This window comes from Cydia pomonella, chromosome 5 (genome assembly GCF_033807575.1).
Source record: "Cydia pomonella isolate Wapato2018A chromosome 5, ilCydPomo1, whole genome shotgun sequence".
Lineage (NCBI taxonomy): Eukaryota > Metazoa > Arthropoda > Insecta > Lepidoptera > Tortricidae > Cydia > Cydia pomonella.
Window position 1 is genome coordinate 8,844,174 of NC_084707.1, and position 23,955 is coordinate 8,868,128.

Below are 23,955 nucleotides of genomic sequence, written 5' to 3' on the forward strand. Positions count from 1 at the left end.
AGTCCTACAAAAGTGTTTTTTTTACAAAATTCTATATAATTTTAGTTCCTAGCCATGTATCAAATCTAATAATTATGGCTTTTAGACAAAAGTTATAAAAATCAAAAAATCCTTTCAATTAAAAATATAAACTTCCCCTTAAAAGTATTTTGCAATTTGTTATGTGAACGCGACTTATTGGACGGAATCCATTTTCCTTGGTGTTGTTGTGACATTTTGCGCTGCTCTTGTCCTTAGAAAAAGGAAATACTAGTGAATAAAATTGTATTAATGCTAAGAACTTCAACGACATAAATGTGTTATGATTTATCTTAAAACTACAAGTACATCTTAGAAGAGAACTGTATAACCGTGGAAACGAATGCACGATGGGTTGAAATTGTGACTATTGTCGGCATAAATACATTATTTTAATTTCAAGACTGCTCACGCTCTACCTTACAAATAAGAATATTAAACGCATACTTCCACAATGGAGCTTGATGTATCTCCTGCAAATGTAGAGGAGAACGATATGGAATTCTCCGACAATTCGTCAGAGAGTAAATACTTATCCTGTAATATCAGTGAGCAGTATTCCGTCGTACGCATTCCAGAAGACGATGAGGCACCAGAACCTAAATCGAGCAAGCACTCATCGCGGAAACAGTCAAAACGAAGAAAAAAGAGTTCTAATCATTCAAGGCCTCTACCAAGGATTATAGTAAAGCCTTTACCTCCTCCACCACCACCAGAGGCCAGGGAATGGACGGCAGCTACGACTTACACGGAGACAAACACTAGTTCTAATAAACTGTCTACAATGCGCGAGGTACTTGCCAGTATACCAGGATTCTGTCTCAAGCCTCGCAAACGAAGTGGGAAGAAGTTATCTACTGCTGCACAATTGCAGCAAACTAGAGAAGGCTGTATAGATTTAGAGACCCCCGATTCAATATTAGTCAACACTAACATTAGAGCACTACTAAACAAACATACATTCTCATTACTTCCGCCACTGTACCAGTACAAGCTTGGGCAGCTGCTTCCAAGTGTGGATCGCCCTAGCTCTTCTGGTCGCCTAAGTTCTTCTAGTCTGAATAATGAATTCTTTGCGCGAGCCTGTCTAGAGTGGCAGGAGTGTCTATCGGGTGGTGAATTTACACCTGAAAATCAGCAGAAAATAAAGTCGGAAGTAGAGAAAGAAAAAAGCAAAATTGACCCATGGAAGTTAAAACATTTTGAGCCCTTTTGGGGAGAAAAATTTAAAAGAGAGAAATCTTCCCTTAATTTGAATTCAGAGAGACCTTCACTAAAAACAACTATTAAATTGAGACCCACAGCGTCCATTACAAGCACTAGTACAGTTCCAAAGATTAAGAAAAGTAAATCATCCAGTAATAGTAAAAGATTAAGGAATGTAGGCGCAGTAACCCGGTCATCCGCCAAAGCAGATGAAGTAGTAGTAGAAGAACCTCCTCTCAATGCAAAGTCCTCAGCACCAGTCCCGGATTTACTCCCTCTCAAACATGCCAAGTCTCAAAGGGGCTATGTGGAATGTCAAGTTGACTTTAATTTTTCTGACTCTTCATCGGCACCTAGGTTGGATGACTCAGTTCCTTCCACACCTGTGGATCCCCTATTGCTACCAGATGCAGAAGCAGAAAGAAGTGAGGTTAAACAAGAGTTAGACCTTAATGTTGTAACAATAGAAGAGTCAAGTGCATCTAAAGAAAATGAAACAAATAAAACTGACACAGAAACTTTCTTTTCTGAAACTGCTAAGAGACTTAGTGATGATAATGACAATGAAAACTGTAGTATAGCAAAGAGGATCAGGTATGAAGAGGAAGAAGTATTTAATTATTTAGGTTTTTTAACACAGAATGTAGAAGAGTCAGGAAGCAATAACTGTTCTGATGGTGAAACAAATGATCCCAATGATCAGATTTGTCCAAGTGATGAACACACATACCCTGAACAAGACCAAGTAGACACAAACAGTGAAGACAGCAAGGCAACTGCTTCTGTGTATGAATATGATGAAAGAAGTGTATCCTCATTATCAAGTTTGAAAATTGACAACAATATCAGTAACATTGGTACCGGGGGCGAAGCTAATGTCACCAATGATACTCTGCAATGTGAGAATTCAGTCACAGAAATAGAGGAAAGCCCTTCTAATGATAAAGAAGAAACTAAAGATTCTCCAACTCCTGTTTCACCTCAAGCATTCATACCAGAACAGTTTTCTACAGAAGATAAAAATGTTTCTAATTTTGATATTGCTTCACCACAAAACACTGCAACTGAAGATGTTAAAAAAGAATCATATCACAAGTCTGAACTAGAAATAAACAGTCAAAATGTTCCAGTTCATGAACAATGTAATGAAAAAGACAATGAGGATAGTTGCGATAAATTTGAAAAAATAAGATCAACTGAAAATATTGTACATAATTACTATGATGAACACTTTAAGGATGCAGAGTCCTTTATTTTGGAGACAGGAGGACTGTCAATACTGACTTCTCGTAAGTCTGAATAGCATAATTATCATTCATGTAGATTTGTAATAAATGATTTAGTTCTGATCATGATTATTTATTTTTCAGAATGTGAAGATGTAAAGTATGCAACTCATCCCAATTTAATGGAATTATCATCATACATGAGTGAGACAAGTAAGTTTTATTCATTTATATATTTAAAACTATGGCTAAAATACCTAGAAGTCAGGTCAAAATGAATAATTCAATATTGTTACAATGAGGGTATTTCTTAAAATAAATTTCCTTCAATTTCTATTGAAGTTGTCAAATGGAATTAACATGTGATTGATTCAGTACTGTTTTTTTAGATGTTACTGCTGTTGTGACCATGCCTATGCCACAGAATTCATCAATACCTATTATGGAAGTAACCAACACATCTGTAAGTACAACTGTTACAACAACTTATTACTTATTTCAAAGACAAAACCACATAAATCTCAGCATGTTTCTTATGAGTTTTTCTTGCAGATGGTGTCATATCCTGATGACAACATGCAAGACCCAGCAAAACCAAAAACTTCAGCAGTATCATGGAAAACCGAGAACAATTTGACAAATGATGTCATCACCTTACACAATTTCTCAAACACAAGCATAGAAAATTCCAAATATCTCAGTGAAGATTCAAAAACAAGCATGGAAGACACAAACATGAATGAGGATAATTGTATGTATAAAGAAGATAGGGATGCAAATTTTAATATGGAGTCATCAAATTCATCAGAAAGTTGTCAGTCAATGAAAGATGCTTCTGTGAAGCCAGACTGTGACCCGGTAACTAGTCTAGTTTCTAGTACCACTGCTAGTAACCCACCTGTGAGTTCAACTACGATGACAAATATTGTGAGGCCATCAGGGAAAAAGTCGAAATCGGGAAAGGAATCGAACAGGTAATTAAATCATTATTAATAATGTTCAATCAGTTGTAATCCGTAAAAAAATTACATGGGTCAGTCATTCAATGTTCCTTAGTGACAAAGTTGTTTCTTTGTAATAGTATTTAATGCAACTGTTGTATAAGAAGGGTAAAAAAAGGCGAGGGCGTAGGCGAACATGGTAAAGGAATCCGCCACGAGCTTTTTTTTACCTACTTATACAACGTTGCATACACGTGCGAGGCGAGGAAAACGCGCGCGCCGCCTCGGCCGAGGCACGTCTACCCTGGCCGTTTTGTGCGTGAGGAAATTGCCTCGCGCGTATGCTCGCTCTGTGTGGACCCGGCTAATTACCTATTCGTTGTGAATTTCCTATTTTCTGCACTTGTATCGTAAATAACTATTTTCTACGAGTTAACAAAAATAATACTATGTCTTATAGGTAAACAAACCAAAAGTATACAGCTAAGATACGAGAGAATACCTCCTACCACTATAATCAAACGATGCCTTTTGAGGAGTATGCCCTGCACAAAGTTTCATCCCTCTGTTACTCCCTGGGGGTAAAAATAAAACCGATTAACCCCAAAACTGTTTTATTTCTTTTTTTCCTAAACTATGAAAGTGACGAATTTTCTAATTTTTTACAAATATTAATGAGACTAAAGGCTATATGTTAAAAAAATATGACCCTTCTAACCATTTCAATTCTTGTAAAAAATAAAAATGTATACATGTATAACAAGTTCGGCTCATGGTACATACACCTTTTTTTTTTCAAATATGAACCAATTTATATTCTACATCATACAAAAGTTTCATCGACCTAGCCCAGAAGGAACATTGCGAAATTAAAATACGAATATAAATATAATAAAATAAAGTACAGCACTACCCATTATATTATGCTTAATACCCAACGTCTCGGTCTTGCATAAAAAAAAATTAAAAAAAAAAAACACTGCTCGCGACCGCGTTGCCACCCGCGTTCGAATAAAAAAAAAATTCAACGTGTGTGGGTTACGCTTTTCTAATGTGGTATCCTCAGGAAGCCTGACACCTACCTATCCAAGGTGGCCCTGACCTGAAAGATGCCCGGAAAACGGAAACATGGTCGCCCTAAATCTACTTGGCACCGTTCCGCCGTGTCGTGGTGTATTGGGGATGTGGTGGGAGGAGGTTACCCAAGCTACCCAGGACCGGAGTCATAAAGAGTCATACTTGTCTAAAGACTAAAACTAGTTCATATAAAGTTATGATTTTACATAGGTTTCCATAAAAATATATTAAAAATTCTTAAGGATTTTCCCAAAACCTTGTAATTTTATGTGTCGGAAACGTTAGTCTGGATCAAAGTTTACAGTTACCGTGTAATTCGTGTAATGATACCCATGTTCAGGGCTAACCACAGAAATTAAATTATTGAGTGTGTGTAACATAATATGCTAATCATAATAATAATAAAAAAAAATTATTTATTTCAGATCAAATATCCATATTATGTTAGTACTTATACTCTAGACTTAATAACTATGATAATGTTTGAAGCTCCTATCATTAATTTCAGAAGCCGCAGCTCAAACAAGGTCCCCCCAGGCGCCGTGAACCTGGAGCGCAGCTACCAGATCTGCCAGGCCGTGATCCAGAACAGCCCCAACCGCGACGCGCTGCGCGGCCAGCTGCGGCCGCCGCCCGCGCTGCTCACGCGGCCCGCGCGCGCGCCGCGCCCGCCCCCGCCCGCGCCGCCGCCCCCGCCGCCGCCGCCGCCCCCGCCCGTGCTGCTCAGGCAGCTGCCCGTGTCCGTCATGCCGCATAATGAGGTACGCTTAGCCTCCAAATTGTATGACCACTTTATGAATTCATTCATTCATAATTTGTCCATGTTATTTTGCAGCGAGCTGCACACTATGAACAAGGAAAGCATAAAACGACCCATTTGATTGTATTTGAGACAGTTTTATCGGTCTTTGCTACTACCTATACTTCGTTTTTTTTGCATTAGAATAACAATCTTGATGTGTCTTTTTTATAGGTAGACCGCTTAAATGAGTCTTCGCCCGCGCGGTACAGGGGCGCGGGGGCAAGACGACAAAGGGGATCGAGAGAGCAGTGTTGTCACATCTACCTACTTTTTGGTAGATCTACCTATTTTACCTGCGTTCTACCTATCTACCTCCCTCGGCCTGAAATCTACCTATTTTTCAAAATAGTACAATTGTAAGCAATTCTCAATACATGTGACGGAACATTACCTAATTTCTACCGAATTTAGATTTGATTTAATGAAAACTTGCCAAAGAAACAGATTATACAAGCAGGTTTATTACCTAGAAACCATGGAAATCCTAACTTATGTTTCAATTTCTTTAATGAACATGTGTACTAACGTCACAATATTAAAAACTCATAAATAATTCAAAAATTTTTAATCATAAAAATGTACTTCTATTGAGTGGTAGATCTACCTATTTTTCATTTTAAATTCCACCCATTTCTACCTATTTTTGCACCCTATTCTACCATTTCGGCAAAATTGTATGTGACAACACTGCGAGAGAGATGCGGGCGGCAGGCGCATTTTTACCGTAGCTCAGTTTGCTAGCCACGCGGTTAGCAGTCACTCGTGTTTATAAGTTCCGGGCGCTTGGTGAAATATACACATGAGATTACATTCTCAAGATGCCTCGACTTATCTTTGGACAGAAACGTAATAGTCAAACCAAGCAAATGGCTTTTAATGTGTACACATATTTTAGAAAGAAGAAATTGGACCCGAATTCTGATGAAGACGATAACTCCGAAAGTGAAGAATCAAGTTCAAGTGATATTGATATGGACATAAGTGATTGATTTATAATTTATAAATCACTTTCGAGTCGTCGTCATCAGTATCGTTATATGATCTGTGGTATCGTACTTACATATTATTATAAATTATTATATTCATAATTTGCATTGAATAAAAGTACAAAAGTTAATTAAGTTTGTTGTTTTATAAACTTTCAATAAAATTAACGTCATATTCTTTCCCATTAAAAAAACACCAACTATTAACCGCTATAACGTCACATATCTCAAAACCTGTCCAGTGCGCATTTCACCTCTTGTGTATCACACTAGGCGCGCCTGCCGCCCGCTCCTCTCTCGATCCCCTTTCTCGCCTTACCCCCGCGCCTCTGTACCGCGCGGGCGAAGACTCATTTAAACGGTCTACCTATAGGGTTCCGTACCCAAAGGGTCAAACGGAACCCTATTACTGAGATTCCGCTGTCCGTCCGTCCGTTCGTCCATCTGTCACCAGACTGTATCTCATGAACTCATGAACTGTGATAGTTAGCCAGTTGAAATTTCTACAGATTATGTATTTCTGTTGCCGCTATAACAACAAATACTAAACACAGAATAAAACCAATATTTCTTTCCAATCTCGAGGTTCTCATCCAATCACCGAAGTTAAGCAACGTCGGGCGGGGTCAGTACTTGGATGGGTGACCTTTTTTATAGATAATGGTGTGGAACCCTTCCTGTGCGAGTCCGACTCGCACTTGGCCGGTTTTTTTTATTGAAGTATAGTATTCAAATACTATTACTTCTGAAACCAAAATAATGTAAATGATCGTGTATGCTATTATTTCTTTATTTCTGCTTACCTACAGATGAATGATAATAGAGCCAACAACATGGGACAATACATTCTCGTCCAGCGGACTCCTAACGTAGCACCAAGGGCATCTAGCGCTCCGCCAGCCAACCAAAACACCAATGTTGTAAGTACACCTATTTTGCTATTCTCGTTATTCCATTTTTTTATGTTATCTTGCTATATCCCTCAATTATTCTACCATTTTAAATTACTTGAAAATTGAAAACACAATGGAGGGGCGGATAAAGTATTAATTGATAGTGTAACAATGTCTCTTTTTTATGAAATATTTATTATTACCTATGTCACTAAACACTTTGTGTGTAATAGTAATAGGCCAATGGTCTGTTGCGAACAATTGCCCAAAATTTACAGGCTAAGGGCAAGTTGCACCAAACTGTCTGCCACCGTTAAAGCGTTCGCTAAATTTTATTGTATGGAAAGTTAGTACCTATAGAAAACTGCCGCGGCGCGCCCGGTGACGTTGATCAGTCTGTCAACAACACATATCCATAACTCTCTGTTAGTTGTCTAGTCTTCACTTAATGTTAAGTACCTGGGCGACCGAGCTTTGCTCGGTTATAACTATTTATTGTAATATGGTGGTGTATAGGTGATAATCTTAACTACATTTTTTTACTAAATTAAACTTGTCTAAAACAATAAAAATTAAAAAATTATATATAAACTTGAACATATAAAAAAAAAATCAAAAGTTAGTCACCGGGCGAGATTCGAACCCGTAACACTCGTTTAGAAGTCCGCGTCTTAACCCGCTGGAACAGACGGACAGTGGCCGGCAACACGAAATTAGCGACCATATTCTGCGTCGAAAGAAAAACGCATGAAAACTCGAAAACACGCGTTTTCTCAAACATAAGACTAATCTAGATCGATTGTATACCCCCAAAAACCCCCATATACCAAATTTCAGCGAAATCGTTAGAGCCGTTTCCGAGATCACAGAAATATATATACATATATATATATACAAGAATTGCTCGTTTAAGTATAAGATAAAATATACTGACTACTGACTGACAATATAGGGTAGATCTAAATGAGATCTGTTTGGTTTCCAGAGCGTGACGCGGTGCCGCAGCGTGGGCGCGGACGACGCGTGCGTGTGCAACCTGCGCGCCATGATCCTGTGCAAGAAGTGCGGCGCCTTCTGCCACGACGACTGCATCGGCTCGGCCGAGCTCTGCCTCACCTGCCTCATACGCTGACACGAAGCGGCGCCGGATGCGCTCAGCCCCAAGTCCTTAAAAACGTTTGTGTGAAGTGTGGTTGTCGACAGCGGGGCGTCGTGGATCATGACACGGCTATCTCGCGCTTGACCCGGCGAGCTCAAGGAAATGTTCGAACTGTGGAAGTAAAGAGGTTCGGCTCAGTGAAGTGCCCTGTCTCACATGTGGACGTGACTCGCTCTCAGTGAATTCTCTCACAAACTCTTGTGACTTGGCTTTTTTAAGTGTTTGAACATGTGTGGAATGTGGTTTTCGGATGTGGTGCTATCATTTTGAAGAGTGAGAGTCGCACGTGTAGAGTAGACGATGGTATAAACTAGCATTGTATTCACTAAAGTAGCTTAATGATTGTCGCAGATAATTCACGCTAATATAATCGAAATCTTCAGACGAGGGTGCAGCTTAACTAAATGACATAAAATAGGGTCTTTTTCCATTTAAGTATTAATTATTTATCGACAATAGAAATATTTTTACACTGTTAAGCAAAACAAGAGAGATGAGTAGTAATTTCGTATATAGATTTGCACATCACATTATTAGATTTTGTTCATTTTGCACAACTATGCCATTTGTTAAGGCTCATTAATCTTAAATATTACATTATTTATTTGATAGAACATAATATGGGAAATTGTTTATTTGAATCTTTTCTCTACTTAGACTCTTATTGCTGTACTTTAATCTTTTGTTAATTTTTATTGAAAATAAGAATCATAGTTCTTGATAAGAGTACATATGAGTAAAATTAGAATTTAAGCTAGGTATAGATATGATTTTGCCATTATATTTTTAATATCTGATTATCATCACAAGTTAGTATTGTTTTTAGTTTGTATAGTTTTTTAGCCAAGCGTGAGACTCGCTCACAGGGCCGCGTCGGCGCAGATGCGGACTCCTTCCTAGTTGTATGTCTTAATTAAGGACATGTACAGATATTTATTGACGAAAGATAGCACGGTCGCGTATTACTGAAGGCTTGTAACCTATAGTTGCTGTTTGATTCTCTTTCTAATAAATATGGTTCGAAAGAGAGGCATACATTGATTGCAAGTTACAAGCCTTTTAAAAAACGCGACCCAGGTGGTTAAAACATCGGGTCGAATTGTAATATTACAATGGAGGGTTCTATACATTTGTATAAGTATTTTCTATATTACTTGTTATATTTAAGTTTTTCATTATGGCGTGTACACTAATACGACACTAAGTTATGCAATATATTTATAGCTGTCTATCATATTTTTGTAAGGACATTTTACAAAAGAATATTGCTTTTGCCAATTTAAGACTTGGATTGAAATTAACATGAATGATCCATGTAATCTCAGAATGATCTCTTGATTTTACATGGCCTGTTGTACCACACGTAACTTTAGAATGTAACGAACGTAACATAGCGCGGTAACGATATTGTAACGAGATACTGAATATGAAAAAGTAACTGATTCAATATAATTATGTTAATTAGATAGCGACCATATAATGGCTATGCCTAGATTGTTCACATAGCAATGCCTTAAGTGATGATTTCTAGACGCCGTATCTCATCAAAGGATGTTACAATTAAAATAAGCAATCTTAACATATATTATATAGGCATTTAATATAACGTATTGCTCACTCTGTTTCAATCAGAAAATATATAATACATATATCACACATTAATAACTGTTAACATTGTTTTACATGTATACATAGTGTCAAAATACTATTATTTAGATGTTAACAAATGCCTCCAACATACCTATTGCGAATCAAGCATGCTACTTTTTTTTATTAAATATGCCCTAGCAAAGCACGATCTATCGCCGATGTAACCCATTTATCTCTTTTAAGCAAGTATGTATCCATCCACAAATTGATTTAATGGTTTAATTTGGTGATAAACCATACTATGGTAGGCGGACTGGTAGAGATATTTAATGGTATAAATTACAACACTCACATAATTTGAGTTGTGAAACTTTATATATCACACAAATTATCTAAGATCTAGAATAAAATTATAATAAAAGTAACAGTTCATTTTAAATGGCTGAAACTTGTGAGATTTGAGTTGTCAGAAAAATGTCACCATCCATATTAAATGTATGTTCATGCATTATATATTACATACATTAAGTATGTATACTAACACTGTGTAGATTTCCAAGATACATTGATTGAGTAAGGTGCGTAAAATCTAAGACAACTTCGTGCTTCGAATTTAACAGGTAAACGAGATGGCGCTGTACAGCTCTATAATATTGCGGTATTTACGTTTGACAATTCAGTGACAGCAAAACATATGGCGCAGTACAGCGCCATCTGTTTTGGATGTCAAACTAAGGGCCGCGTCTTTTTCTTAGACTTTACACCTCGCTATTACAATCTATTCTCTTTGGTAGACATGCAATTGTATGTAATATGTATGAATGGACTTGAATATTACTAGCTCCATGTGCAAACCTATGCCACAACTGATTTTCATAAATATTGACCAGATACATTTTATCTTGCAACAAAGTATCAGCAACTAATTCATCAACCATTTGTGTGTACCTTCATATAAATAGTGAATTCCATTATGTTTATTTTATTAAAGAAACTATTTAGTGTAGTATACACAACTGTGCACTCAAACGTCTCAAACTTATTTAGGTACTTGGAACAAGACAAGTGTTGTCCACTTTGCAGGGCTATAACCGCGAAAATACAAGTTCTTCAATTGCGGGCATTTTTCTCTGTCACTCTAATTACGTCTTAATGAGAGTAAAAGAGAAAGATCCCCGCAATTTATTTCGGTTTTCGCGGTTGGCCCCCAGGTTCTAATTAATTATACAGTGTGAATTACTAAAGAGACACTTTCCAGATAGGTTTTCATACATTGACCCGCATGTTGCTATCTCTATTGCACGCGCAAACTCATAAAATATATATAATATTGCTGTCAAACTCGCACAGTGACACCAGCAACCGGCATCATGGGCGGGACAGCAATATAATTATGCGCGTGCAATAGAGATAGCAACAGGCGGATCAATGTACGATAATCTATCTGGAAAGCGTCTCTGCTTTAAGCAATAGCTATTGAACACCAGCACACCTAACTGACCATTTTTAGCTTAATTCATTGCAATAAGGTTTATGAATATTCGTTTAACTGTATTGACTATGACGATATTTTTTTGTTTTTTGTTTGTATATTTACTATAGTACAGTTAACTCATTGGCAGTGCTTGTAAACACTGCATCATTTAGATTTCTGGTAGTGGATAGAAAATATGCTTATAGGTTTCTGTAGTGCGAACTGGACATCGCTATACACAATTACACATGCGTAACGCTGTCCCGCTCCCACACCAGCGAGCCGTGTGATTGCTAAGTCTGGTCATATGTGGTGTAGTTATGAAAATCAGTTGCAACTAAATACCAAAAGAGTTACTCCAATAGCATGCCTTAGCCACCATCAGCATTGTTTGATTAGTATTGGACTTAATTATATTAACGTAATTAAATTAGATATCTTTTATTTTTCATTTGGCTACTAGAAACTGAACTTTACTTTGTTATACTGATAGTATTATTACTATTTGTGTAATTTTTTATTTTTCATAATGTTTTTTTTAATAGTGATGAAACATTCGCATTGTTTTTTATTGGTTAATGATTATTTTAGACATGAACGTTCTTCTCGAATAAATTTATGTTCTAAATCTATTAAGTTTTTTTTTATCTTACAGCTAAAACCTACGATTTCCCTATAAACCTATAAAATGAAAATTTTGTAGTGGTACAAGGTACAAGATATACAGAATGGATTTTGTTCTTGGGTCAGTGAGGGCAGCTGGCAGATCCCGTGCTGCAACGCGAAAACAGTCTTAGAAGACCTTCCCTCGATTTCAAATTAATGAAGATTTGCGTTTAAATACTTTGTAAAAAACATACAGGGTGCGAGAACAAACACCACAAAAAGTTTGCCTCTATATCGCTCGAATTTGCAAGAGTGGTATAGAGACAGATAACACAATTTCGTGTTTCACGGTACCGGTAGGCCCTCATACCGACTTTCTTGTTAAATATATTGCATGACATGGACATGTCCTTCAGTCGTATTCATTAAAATTACATGAAATCCATAATACTACACAATAAAAACCATATAAAGAGCTAAACTATTACAAAAAGTATAAAAATTACCAATTAATAGAAACAACTTTGAAACCATTTTGAAACTAATGTCGACTGTACAATTAATGTTACAAGCCTCAAAATAATATATTTGGTGTTTATCTGTTTTATATTTTGATGCTGAGCGATAGGAGATCATGATTTTATTTTTTGCATCAATATCCTGACGTATCGTGACTATGCCTATTTTCATCCTATTTCTACTGGTGTTATTTTCAATTCAACGTGGATTCAAGCCATTTCCAGAGCATATTTCAGGGTAACAAACAATCAACTGGCAATACTGAGGTTGTCAACCATTTTCATGCTGGCCAATCGCAGATCGTTTCCAAGCCTCCATTTCCATTGACATTATCACAAACAAAATCAAAATTCAACTCAGTTGTCATTTTGTCGTGGCGGTGAAGGGAGGTCTCATGGCCTAGTTATACTACTATTTTCCTGATCTTAATCGCTGTAGTGAACTTATTATCTAAAGTATGTTTTAAAATATAAAACTGTGTACCACACTTCCTGAAAAATGTCTACAGTACTTCTAGCTGTTGTGGCTGTTATATTATGTGTACTATTTCGTATACTGAATGTTAACAGCCAGCCACAGAAACCAGTGATTTACGGAAGGGATCGAAGTTTTATAGAGAATATCTTATTCGTTTCACCGTTTCTTTACGAACCGTAAGTAAAAAAAACAGTGTTATACTTTCATAACTGCATTTTGTAGATATGCTTGCATGAGATTGAAGCGTGCGTGATGATGTCATAATATTTTTGGAGCAATCGTTGTTAGGGCGTGAAATGATAAGCTTGCAGATGGAAATATTCGTGTACTAATTAGTAACAGGAAGACTGTATACTTAATTGATTATTTAGGGGCTCATGTTCTCTCAATTTGCTTGATCAATCAGCTGCTAAATTGAGGCAATATGTAATGTATGTTGAAATCACCTAAGAGTCGGTATTAGTTTACTGAGTAATATCAAACGCAATAGGCCGTAAAGTGTACAGTATATTTTCTTAGAATAATCTAGAATATGTACTTAATGAGTTAGTAAAAATATTACCAATGTGATGACAATGAATGATCTAGAAAAAGCCATGAAGGCCACAGAAAGAAAACATTGAATGCACCATGTAGGTGACCTTTAAATGGTTACCATGGCCTCTTTGATTAAAATTCTTATTCTAGTTAGTGTTGCAACTCCTAATTTGCATTTGTTACCTAAAGCCACTCAACAAATATCTCTAATTAATTATTGCCTAGACTCTATTTATTAACTTCATAAATTTTAGTTGCTCAAGGTGTTAATGAACCCATAAACACAAAAAATAACAACAGCCTACAGATCATAAACATTAACTGGGTTAACTAAGATAAAACAACACAGGTATCATTAAGTTCCTTAAACTATTTACTACAGTTTTTCCACCACAGATTATATCAATAAATTAGTAGATAATGTAATATGCTGAAGATCAAGTCACTTTTCCTTGTAATTTTATAAGTAATAACTCACCAAACTAGTAAGTCTTATCAAATAATTATTATACCATTTATAACCTTAGGATCTTTTTCATATTCTCATATATTATAGTAAATATAATGCAATAAAAGTTAAATATTAAATATAACATGATATCAAGCTGTGGGTATCATGTTATGCGTGCATATCATGATATCAAACCTTGAACCATACTGCAATTCAAGTGCCTAAAAAAAGCCATTTTTTTTAAATCTCCACTAGATGGATATTATATACATTGTTGTTCTTCAATCTATTATCGTTTTATATCCATGGTGATTATACTGTGCAAAACTGACAAGTTGGAAACAAATTTAATGTCTGGCTATGATATGTGTAGTGGTGGTATTGTATTGTATTGTAATACAGCATTTTGCTGCAACTCGACGACTGGCGCCTATTTTGCGTGACAAGTGTAGTGGTGGTACAATGGCATTGTCAATAGGAATACCAAAGAATACCAAGATTAAGGAGAAAAGTCGGAGAAGAGACCCTGGGCTCTGAAGAAGTAGCTCAGAATTTGACTGCAGTATACACTTGAATGAGATAGAGATATTAACTATCTTTATCTGCCAAATAGTTTAACTAAAATCAGAAGATCTAATTCCTACTACTAGTTTTATCTAGAACCAGTACTGTACTCTAAAAAAGATGCTAACCCAAAAATTTAATTACAGCTACATTCCAACCCGTTTGTGGGGCTTCAGTGGCCATGTGCAGACTATCTTGCACAGTCTCATCGGCCGGGTCCGCTGTCCCTGGCCTATTGGTGCTCGGATATCCCTAGTGCTACCCGATAAATCGACGCTCACCTACGATCTGTATGAACCCATGGGATCTGAACATGAAGGTATGTCCTAGGCTTAGATTACATAGATGAGGATTCTTACGCGGTTAACACTCTGGTGTGACCGAAACAGAGATGTCCCATTCACACTGTCAAGGCGTGCGGATCGGCTTCCAGAGTAAAACCGGTAATAAAATGGAGTAATATGTGACGTTCCATGGTAAAAGTACTAACGATGCTAGTGCTAACCGCCATAAGGTACCTTAACCCTGGAAGGAGAGGCACCTGCGAGGCTGTTTTCTCTATACGGCAACTTCAAGAGAAATGTCGAGAGCAAGGTCAACCGTTGTACCTGTGTTTTGTTGATATCGAAAATGCCTTCGCATGCGTGCCTCGCGAAGCTTTATGGGTGGTTTTGGCGAAACTGGGATGCACAGAAAAGTTTGTCAGGATGGTCCGACTATTGCATGATTTGCATGACACATGCAATGCTGTGTAAGTGTCAAGGGCGAACAATCAGAGTTTTTCTCTGTTAGTTGTGGCGTGAAGCAGGGATGTGTGCTTGCGCCCACTCTTTTTGTCTTGTACTTCGCAGTAGTAGTTCGGGATGCACTGCAAACTTCTTCTGACGGCATCCGTATTCGTAATCGCAGCAGCTTATGTCGAGTCTTGATGAGTCATCTCATAGATTTGGCCTTAAAATAAGTGTCAAGAAGACTGAAGTTCTGTGGTCCTCGACACAATTGCCAATCCGCAGGTTGACATTAAACTCGGCCGGGACTCACTGAAACTAGTAGAGCAGTTTAAATACTTGGGTAGCACGATAACAGCTAAGTGCCACCTTGACAACGAAATTAATTGCAGAATAGGAGCCGCTACGATGGTGCGGTCACGTCTCCCGCATGTCCCAAGACCGAGTCGCGAAAGAGAAAGCGCAAACAAGGCGGCCAGTTCTTGCGGTTCAAAGATGTGTTGAAGCGGCATATGAAGAGAGCTCATATAGAGCCAACGAAGTGGGAGAGTCTATTGTGCAGACTCAGGTGCGTCAGTTTGAAGCTAGGCGGCGCACAGAACTCGACGCTAAGCGCGACGAGCTGAAGGCCAGACTACCTGCGGCCATACTTTACAATTATGTCGGAGGGGTGCTGACTTGCAACGAGTGTGGTCGCACATTTGCTGCAAAAATTGGCTATATCAGTCACCTGAGAGCGCACCAGTGACGCTCTCAGCGGTAGAATTGGAGATGATGATGATTTAGGAAAAATCAAATATTCCGTGTCCTCTGTGTCTAGCACGTTTTGCTGCGGCTCGCGCAACTTCATAATATACATATATGTATAGTATAGATGTATGAAATTGCGTTTTTTTTTCAAAACATACCTACTAGAGGTGTATGTAGATAGTTTGTTTCTATTTGTACGTGATTTTTGTGTATCATATTTTGTAAACTGGACATATTTTCACACCAAATTGAGGTGAACAGAAGCCAGTTACGAATAAACTTTTCCAATTTGAGACATGCATTGCACACAAAGTATTTGTATTGAATCATTAGCTTCGGATTGAGGTAGTTTCCTAGGTTTTTCCGTAGGAACAACAGCATCTAATCTACTGTATGTAGTTCTGCATGATAAGTTTATAAACGCATGGTAACGCGCATGTGGCACCATGAAAGCTGCAAATTCCAAATTTTTCTTACGATAAGCCATTTGACATGTTACGAAAATCATTATCACACACTGACACTGATCTGGACATACCTACCTTATCAATCGCCCCGCGCGCCGAAGCGTCCTCAGTGTGTACTATAAAACCACCACCATGATGTACCAGACTTGTTTTATTAAGCCATTATAAGGAATATATTTCCCACCTGAATTGGAACTTTATTTCATAGGCGGTCCATTTTTGCTAAATTCCTGTTACCCTTATGCCTTATATTATAAAGGGCTGACTGATGTTACTTGCATACATTCGCTCCGCTCTGCTCACCGCACCCACCGAAGCAGATCGCTTTATTGTCAGCAGTTGTGCCTATTTCGCTGCAACGCATCTTTCGTCAGTGTTGACAAACACCTACCTACACAAAATAGTCTAATATTTATAAATACTGTACAATCAAGTTCGAATCAGCTTATGACTAATCTGGCATTCTTTATTACGTCAGAAATATGATTGTCTGTGTCTTTAGCTTTTGCTATAAATATTTGAAATGAAACGTTGATATTATAGGTAGGTACATCATATCGATATCCACCCGATCGGTTCTCATCCAAGTAGATATACAGCCAGATTTTCAATCAACACAATCGGAACAGTCAAATTTGTCATTGATTTTACACCTCATTTAAATGAATTAAAGTGAAGAAAGGTGTAGCTGTGCATAATTAATTCCTTGATTGTATCATCTGATAGGAACCGCAGACTTGAGGTATAACTGTACTTGGTACTATAACAAACATAAGCTTAAAGTCTAAATATTTTAGGTGTAATAAATTTCTCTCAATGGTATTTGTATACCATATGTAAGACAAAAGTTAAAATTAATTCAACTTTTGCGACGAAATTATACATTAGTCGACAATCCTTTTTGCTTCCATATTTAGTTTCAAGTAGCCCCAGTGGTTCCATTAACCTACGGAGTATAAATATGTCGTAGGTATATAGTAATTCCGGGATAGTAATCCGCCGGCGGCGATAGGGGCAACGTGAATATATGTATAATTAATATGTACCAGAACATCGCTATGACATCATAAGCATGAATCACCGTTGCTTTACACGTGCTAATAATTAATGGAGGTGACATCTTATCATCATCGGTGCTTTAGGATGTAAGATAGTTATGTCAGCATTATCAGAGTTGTACAGTCAGCGTCAAATACTCCGTAGCAGTCAACGTGGCCAAATAGTTCGGTACACCATACTAAATATATGATGTACCGAACTATTTGGCTACTTTGGTTGTTACTAAGTATTTGACGCCGACTGTACTCTGTAGTCTGTACCTGTGGATGAGTTTCTAAACCAAGTAGAGAAAAGAGAAATTATAGGAATTTGAAGTTGTTTTTAGCAGTTAGTACGTATGGTTAGGTTAGGTTAGTGTTAGTGTATGTTGGTTATTGTTTTATTAAGAGCCCGGTAACGATTTTAGAGCAAAAATGTAAAATTGATAGATTTAGTCGTTGAAATTGTACACCTTTGTTACGTAATATCTAAATAACAAGTATTGGTTTGTATTAGCACGTTTTTTCATCTTGCCTTTTAATAAAGAGGTCGCCAACGTGCGTCCCCGGTAATATGACGAGAAGGGACAGTTTTTAAAAATTCATCAAAAAATTATGGTAGTAAATTATACAAAATGATGAATAAGAACAGTTTCAGCAAATGTTGTAGATTGTTTTAAGTATCAAAATTACTAACTTTACGAAATTTACAAATAAGCTGCGCTGCTGCACTGCTTTACGCGCGTTTACCTAAACGTCCATCAGTAAAAAAACATTACTAATTGAGTCTGTTTTCAAAAAAAATATTTATTAAAATTAAAGATAACAAGACGTGCTAATAGAAACCAGTACTTGTTATTTCTAATAGTTAACAAAAGGTGTATAATTTCATGCGCTAAATCTATCAATTTGACATTTTTGCGACTAAAATCGATAACGGCCTCTTAAGGTTGGCAAGCTACCTTTGCTAGATATCTGATAGGTACTTGCTAAGCTTAGGATGTAGGTGTAGGCCTAGTCCTTGCATCCCAATGGGTCATACATTTTCCGATAAACGGGCTTCTTTCCAATGGACAATATAATAGTTGACTATTTTGGTTTTTTACTTGGGATTTTATCGTGCAGCTTTTATTTAAGATGTAGGTGGTTAGACTAGCAAGAAAATTAGGCCTTTTAAAGATTAGGATTTATTTTATGACGTAACGTAAAACTCATAACTAAAAAGTAACTGACAGTGTTGGCCGAAACGTTAATGCAATTGACCATTAACCATTACAAACTGTAACCAACCGTTACAGTTTACGGTTCAATTTGTAATGGTTAATGGTCAATTGTAATTAACGTTCGGCCAATACTGGTAACTGACCCCAGTGCAATTTTTTCGGTGAATTAAAGCCAGTTAGATCTGTCTTTAGCCCTTGTAAGCCATATTGAACAATTCATAATAATAAGGATTCTCTGCCTCTGGCTTGCCTTAGCCGGCCGGCCAGAGTGGAGTCGTTAGAGCTATAAGCTCCAAGGGTGGAAAAAATATTGCAAGACGCGAGTTGGCACAGTGGTTGCTAGCAGCCACTGGGTAGAAAGCGGCGTACACCTCTCAACACCCCTGAGCCGCTCACACCGGTGTTGCCCTTGAGCCTTCCTAGATATCGCTTTTTGTGGGAGCCCATCTTGTGAGGGTGAGTCACCGTCTGCCGGAATTAAATTTGAATACCGTCTAATTAGGCAGGAGTCCGGTTTTTAATCCCATAGCCCAGTTCATTTTAGATTCCATCAACTCTCAAATAGTCCTTACACCCTGGCGGGTGCTGCCTCTGCGTGCGTCCCTGACACGGGCAAGGGCAACATCCGCTCGGTGTACCCCTTACATTTCATTAAAGTGTCAAAAGGGCTACGTGTTGGCTTCGGCTCCGCGCACGCCTCCCAAAGGTCCGGAACACCATTGTTCCGTGATGGGAAAGACATACAATTAATAATAATAAAAGTTACAGAGAATTCATTTGAGTCTTAACAGGGTAGGTAACAACAGGCGGACTTATCGCTAAACAGCGATCTCTCCCAGACAACCTTCAGATAGCGAAACGGCGAACATAGTTAAGCGTACTGGTGGTGCAAAAACAAAAGAAAAAGAAATTGCAAAATTAAAAACAGTTAAGACAAAAATAATAATAAAATACATAAACTACAACTATTACACTAAATTGGACTTTAAAAATATATATAAATGCTAATTTCAAGTTTCCTAAGTTTGTTTTGCACTATGAAAACTGTAAGTATTCTGTATTTCTGTTCTCGACAGGACTGACTGAAATAACACAGCGTTCATAGCAATAACAAGTAGCGGGAACTAAATTTTTTTTTTTTTACTACGTCGGTGGCAAACAAGCATACGGCCCGCCTGATGGTAAGCAGTCTCCGTAGCCTATGTACGCCTGCAACTCCAGAGGAGTTACATGCGCGTTGCCGATCCTAAACCCGACCCCCCCTCGTTGAGCTCTGGCAACCTTACTCACCGGCAGGAACACAACACTACGAGTAGGGTCTAGTGTTATTTGGCTGCTGTTTTCTGTAAGGTGGAGGTACTTCCCCAGTTGGGCTCCGTTCTAGATTTGGAATGACATCCACCGGCTGTGCCCTACCACACCAAGGGAGATGACATTCACAATGCCCATACCTCTCTTTTGGACGTAGTTTAAGGACGTACCCGGGTCCAGACAGTAAAATAACACGATGCCGCACTGCGAAGGAAGTCAAACACTTTCTTGCACGGAACTACCGTCTTAATAAACAACTAGTTAAGGGTCGATACAATTTTAATAGTACATTATAATACAAGTGTGCTAAGTTGGTTATTACACACGAGGCGATATTGTGCGCAATAAGAAAGCCGATGTGTGTTATGACCAATGCACACGCGTTTCATACGACGTTTTTCAACACACTTGCGAGGACAAAATAAAACTTATAAATGAGATTTTTTTTGTCAAAACAGTAAAAGTACAATTTTCAAAATGGTGGCTTACAGTTTAACATCGAATAATTGCACCAAAGCGTGCTGGGCTTGTAAGCAGTTATTCGCCAGTTCATTGAAGTAAGCTACCAACACGTTTTCCAAGATAGCCTGGGCGTTTTTGCTGATTTTCCATTGATTAATTTTTTTGTTTCATGTGCCGCCAATTATTTTTTAGCCGATCTAGATGGTAAAAGGCTATCGTTCTCGGCTCTATTAGTATTACTGGCAGAGTCAATTTTATGTGTTCTTTATTTTCAATGCATGAAAATGACATTTTCGTCATTAAATAAACTAAAAACATGCAAAACTATTCAAATTTTATGACAAATACAGAAATGGCTGGCGCGTTATTAATTTTTTTCTCAAACATGTAATGAAATATTGATGTTATGTTCCTTATAATAAGCTGCGAAGTATGACGTTTGAGGTGCGGCTAGGACAAGAAGACGTTAATGGAATTTCACATCTTGCAAGCCTAGGCCGGCAAAGTCCTCTTTTTTAATTTCCATTCCACATAAATTTGTGGCACAGGCATCATGACATTCTGCCACTATGCGTAATAAAAAAAAATAAACGATTTGGTATGTACTTCGTGCAGTTTTATTTACATAATAAATCCACATGAACATAACAAATAACATATTATTATCAATTTTTTTCTTAACTACATATACACATTCAAATATTAATATTTCATCTAAATCTTAGGTAGGTAGCGGTAAAAATGTCTACTCAAACGTGTCTCTAACCGTATAGAAAAAAAAAGGTTTGGCGGGAAACTTGATAACTTTTCCAGCAACTGCACATGGGAAAGGCGCGAACGAAATCGACAAACAGGCAATTAATAAAATGTAAAAAAAGCTAATATTTTCGTATTTCTATTCGACGGATGGCGATCAAATCGATAAAATGTTATGTTTAAGTCATTGATGTAATAGATAATTTAATCTACAAAACAAACAAAATATGTTTGGTGTGATAAAATCTCTTTGAAGTAACATTTGAAACCTAATAGTTGGTTGAAAAAAATATTACTTGACCAAATTAAGACGGCTCTGTTCCCATGCATATTATTAGCAATCAGTTACCTTCTTAACTCAGTCGGATAATATAATGAAAAAGCACGAGTGTTATAATATACTGAAAAAGCACGCGTGTTTAATATCTAGGATTATGAGCCAAATATCGGTGGAATAAAAACGTCGTTTTGAGCAAGTGTGTTGAAAATGAATTATGTATCTTGTATTGTAAACGACTGCCACTCTTTATAGCAGTTTTCCGCTGTTGCTCTCTTTTTTGACGACCGGTCTGGCCTAGTGGGTAGTGACCCTGCTTACGAAGCCGATGCTTCCTGGTTCGAATCCCGGTAAGGGCCTTTATTTGTGTGATGAACACAGATACTTGTTCCTGAGTCTTGGGTGCTTTCTATGTATATTTATGTACGAATTTATCTATATACGTATGTATATCGTCGCCTAGTGCCCATAGTAGGTTGATCTGTGTACGATTGTCCCCAAATATTTATTTATTTATTATTTAGGTATATTAAAAGTACGTCAGGAGTTCCATTTGTACCTACATATTTGGCATGACATACCAACACGTGGCATAACATACCCATCTTGTTCAAAATCATTACATTTTAGGAAGTGAAATTTCAATACACTGGGCTCGCGAGTTATCTAGTTCACTAGCATTCAATTCTTTGTTGATGTGTTCGTTATTAAAAGGGTTCTTTGTGCACGAAAATTTAAAGAATTGTAAGATAAATTTAAAGGTTACTACAAACAAAAAAAAAAGAGATAGTAGTAGGTACTTATTCATAGAAAGTTCATTGTTCAAACCTGGTGCATGATGAGAAAGTAGCGAATAGCGGAATAATGTCTTCTCTACCCGTAGCTTAATTCTTAACTTGCAGTTAACATTATAACAACTCGGTGATCGTAAGGAGCCTCCTCGTCGGAAAGTTGGCTCCAGTTTCCCAGTGTTTCTATTTTCAACTTTTCCTCTTTTTATTTGTAACCCGCAGAAAATTCAAAGATTTTCATTGTCCACAGACGATGTGACAGTGGCAATATGCCCTGGCATCGGCAACACCTCGGAGAGCGTGTACATTCGAACCTACGTGCACTACTCGCAGTGGCACGGCTACCGTTGCGCCGTGCTCAACCACATAGGCGCGCTCAACAGCGTGCCCGTGACCGGGGCTCGAATATTCTCCTACGGTGAGTACATTATTCACACCGGCTTTCAACAACGTATACTTTTGAACTATAGTTGAGCTAATATCAAGTAGACTTTTTCCACTCTAGAGTCCGAGCCGGAAAGTTCACCTAATATTCGCTCTATTATAACTATTAAGCATGTGTTTGACCTTAAAAGCTGGTCATACGTTCTTTATCTGAAAGTGTCTTTTAGAAGGTCTTTGTATGTAGCTGGGTAGGTACTTGACAAAGGTTTATTTAAAGCAATTTATCTGTGATAAAGAGTACATCGACGATATATGGTCTGATGCTATCACAACAACGCCCCAAGCAATACCACACAGCAGGTGCGTCGATATACGAAGAATTATACAGCTGGCAAAAACATGTAATTTTCTTACATTAAGTACGGGTATACGTTTATTTTATTTTTTTATATGGTTTTTGTAATATATGAGTAATAACGTCGGAAATTTGAAATGGGATATACTTTCGATTAGTAAGCGATTGCTTCCCATCATCATGATGTTGCAACTGTCCCATAAGCTTATGCGGCGGAAATATATTTCCTTCAATTCTACCGACTGTCGCGGTATAGGGCTAGTGTAATCTAAACTAGCTCTAGATGCCATATCTGTCGTTCATTCATTATGTTTATGTCTGTCCAACTTTTTTTTTGGGCAAAACACAATTGATCATAACACCATTGCATAGGTTGCCAGGGCGAGCCGCAAGAGAGCTATGATTATTGTTATACAAATGTTACTCTGCCGAAAGACTCATCTGCGAATGACTGCGAAACGAATATCGGCGTAATTTGACTGGGGAATCAATAGGACACCGCTATACCCACTTAATTAATGATGGACTAACTTTTGTGATCAACGCGCATGGAATTGGAAAATTCTTCGAAACTTCCCAAGCCCATTTTACATATATCTACTTTGCTTAATTGTTGAAAGAGAAAGGGTAAAATATGAGACTTATGAGTTTCTCTTGTTACTTTACTTTTTGTTTAAATGTTGTTTGGTCTGGCCCAGTTCGTGAAATAACTTTTCCCTTAATTTAGGTAAAAAAATATCTAATTACAAAAATTGGGTGATATTAGATCGAATCTTCACATTCACTTCGATGATTTTAATTTAGGGGGCTTATTGATTCCTCATAATCAAAAAAATATTATAGACAAAAGGCTGCTGAGTTTTTTGCATTTGTTTTTCAAGACGAGAT

At 37.5% G+C, this 23,955-nt stretch overlaps 2 protein-coding genes across 2 annotated transcripts in view; both read left to right on the forward strand.

Moving 5' to 3' along the window:
• The first annotated feature begins 16 nt into the window (after positions 1 to 16).
• Positions 17 to 12,004, forward strand: LOC133517648 (polycomb protein Asx). The gene is made up of 7 exons (XM_061851002.1): positions 17 to 2,513; positions 2,595 to 2,663; positions 2,840 to 2,913; positions 3,003 to 3,424; positions 4,977 to 5,229; positions 7,066 to 7,176; positions 8,135 to 12,004. Exons 1-7 carry the CDS (start codon positions 473 to 475, stop codon positions 8,279 to 8,281), a joined length of 3,117 nt encoding a protein of 1,038 aa, XP_061706986.1. The 5' UTR covers positions 17 to 472; the 3' UTR covers positions 8,282 to 12,004.
• A 512-nt stretch (positions 12,005 to 12,516) lies between these two features.
• LOC133517656 (abhydrolase domain-containing protein 2) overlaps positions 12,517 to 23,955 on the forward strand; it is a 39,871-nt gene continuing 28,432 nt past the window's right edge. The window contains exons 1-3 of the mRNA XM_061851013.1: positions 12,517 to 13,150; positions 14,673 to 14,845; positions 22,579 to 22,746. Coding sequence (XP_061706997.1) covers positions 12,996 to 13,150; positions 14,673 to 14,845; positions 22,579 to 22,746 — 496 coding nt within the window. The 5' untranslated portion in view covers positions 12,517 to 12,995. The remainder of the gene's footprint in view (positions 13,151 to 14,672; positions 14,846 to 22,578; positions 22,747 to 23,955) is intronic.

Excerpts from the sequence above, each read along its gene's own strand:
- LOC133517648 (XM_061851002.1), top strand. The coding sequence starts at position 473 with ATGGAGCTTGATGTATCTCCTGCAAATGTAGAGGAGAACGATATGGAA. Across the intron at positions 2,664-2,839 it reads ATCATACATGAGTGAGACAA|ATGTTACTGCTGTTGTGACC; the intron begins GTAAGTTTTATT and ends CTGTTTTTTTAG. Across the intron at positions 5,230-7,065 it reads CCGTCATGCCGCATAATGAG|ATGAATGATAATAGAGCCAA; the intron begins GTACGCTTAGCC and ends GCTTACCTACAG.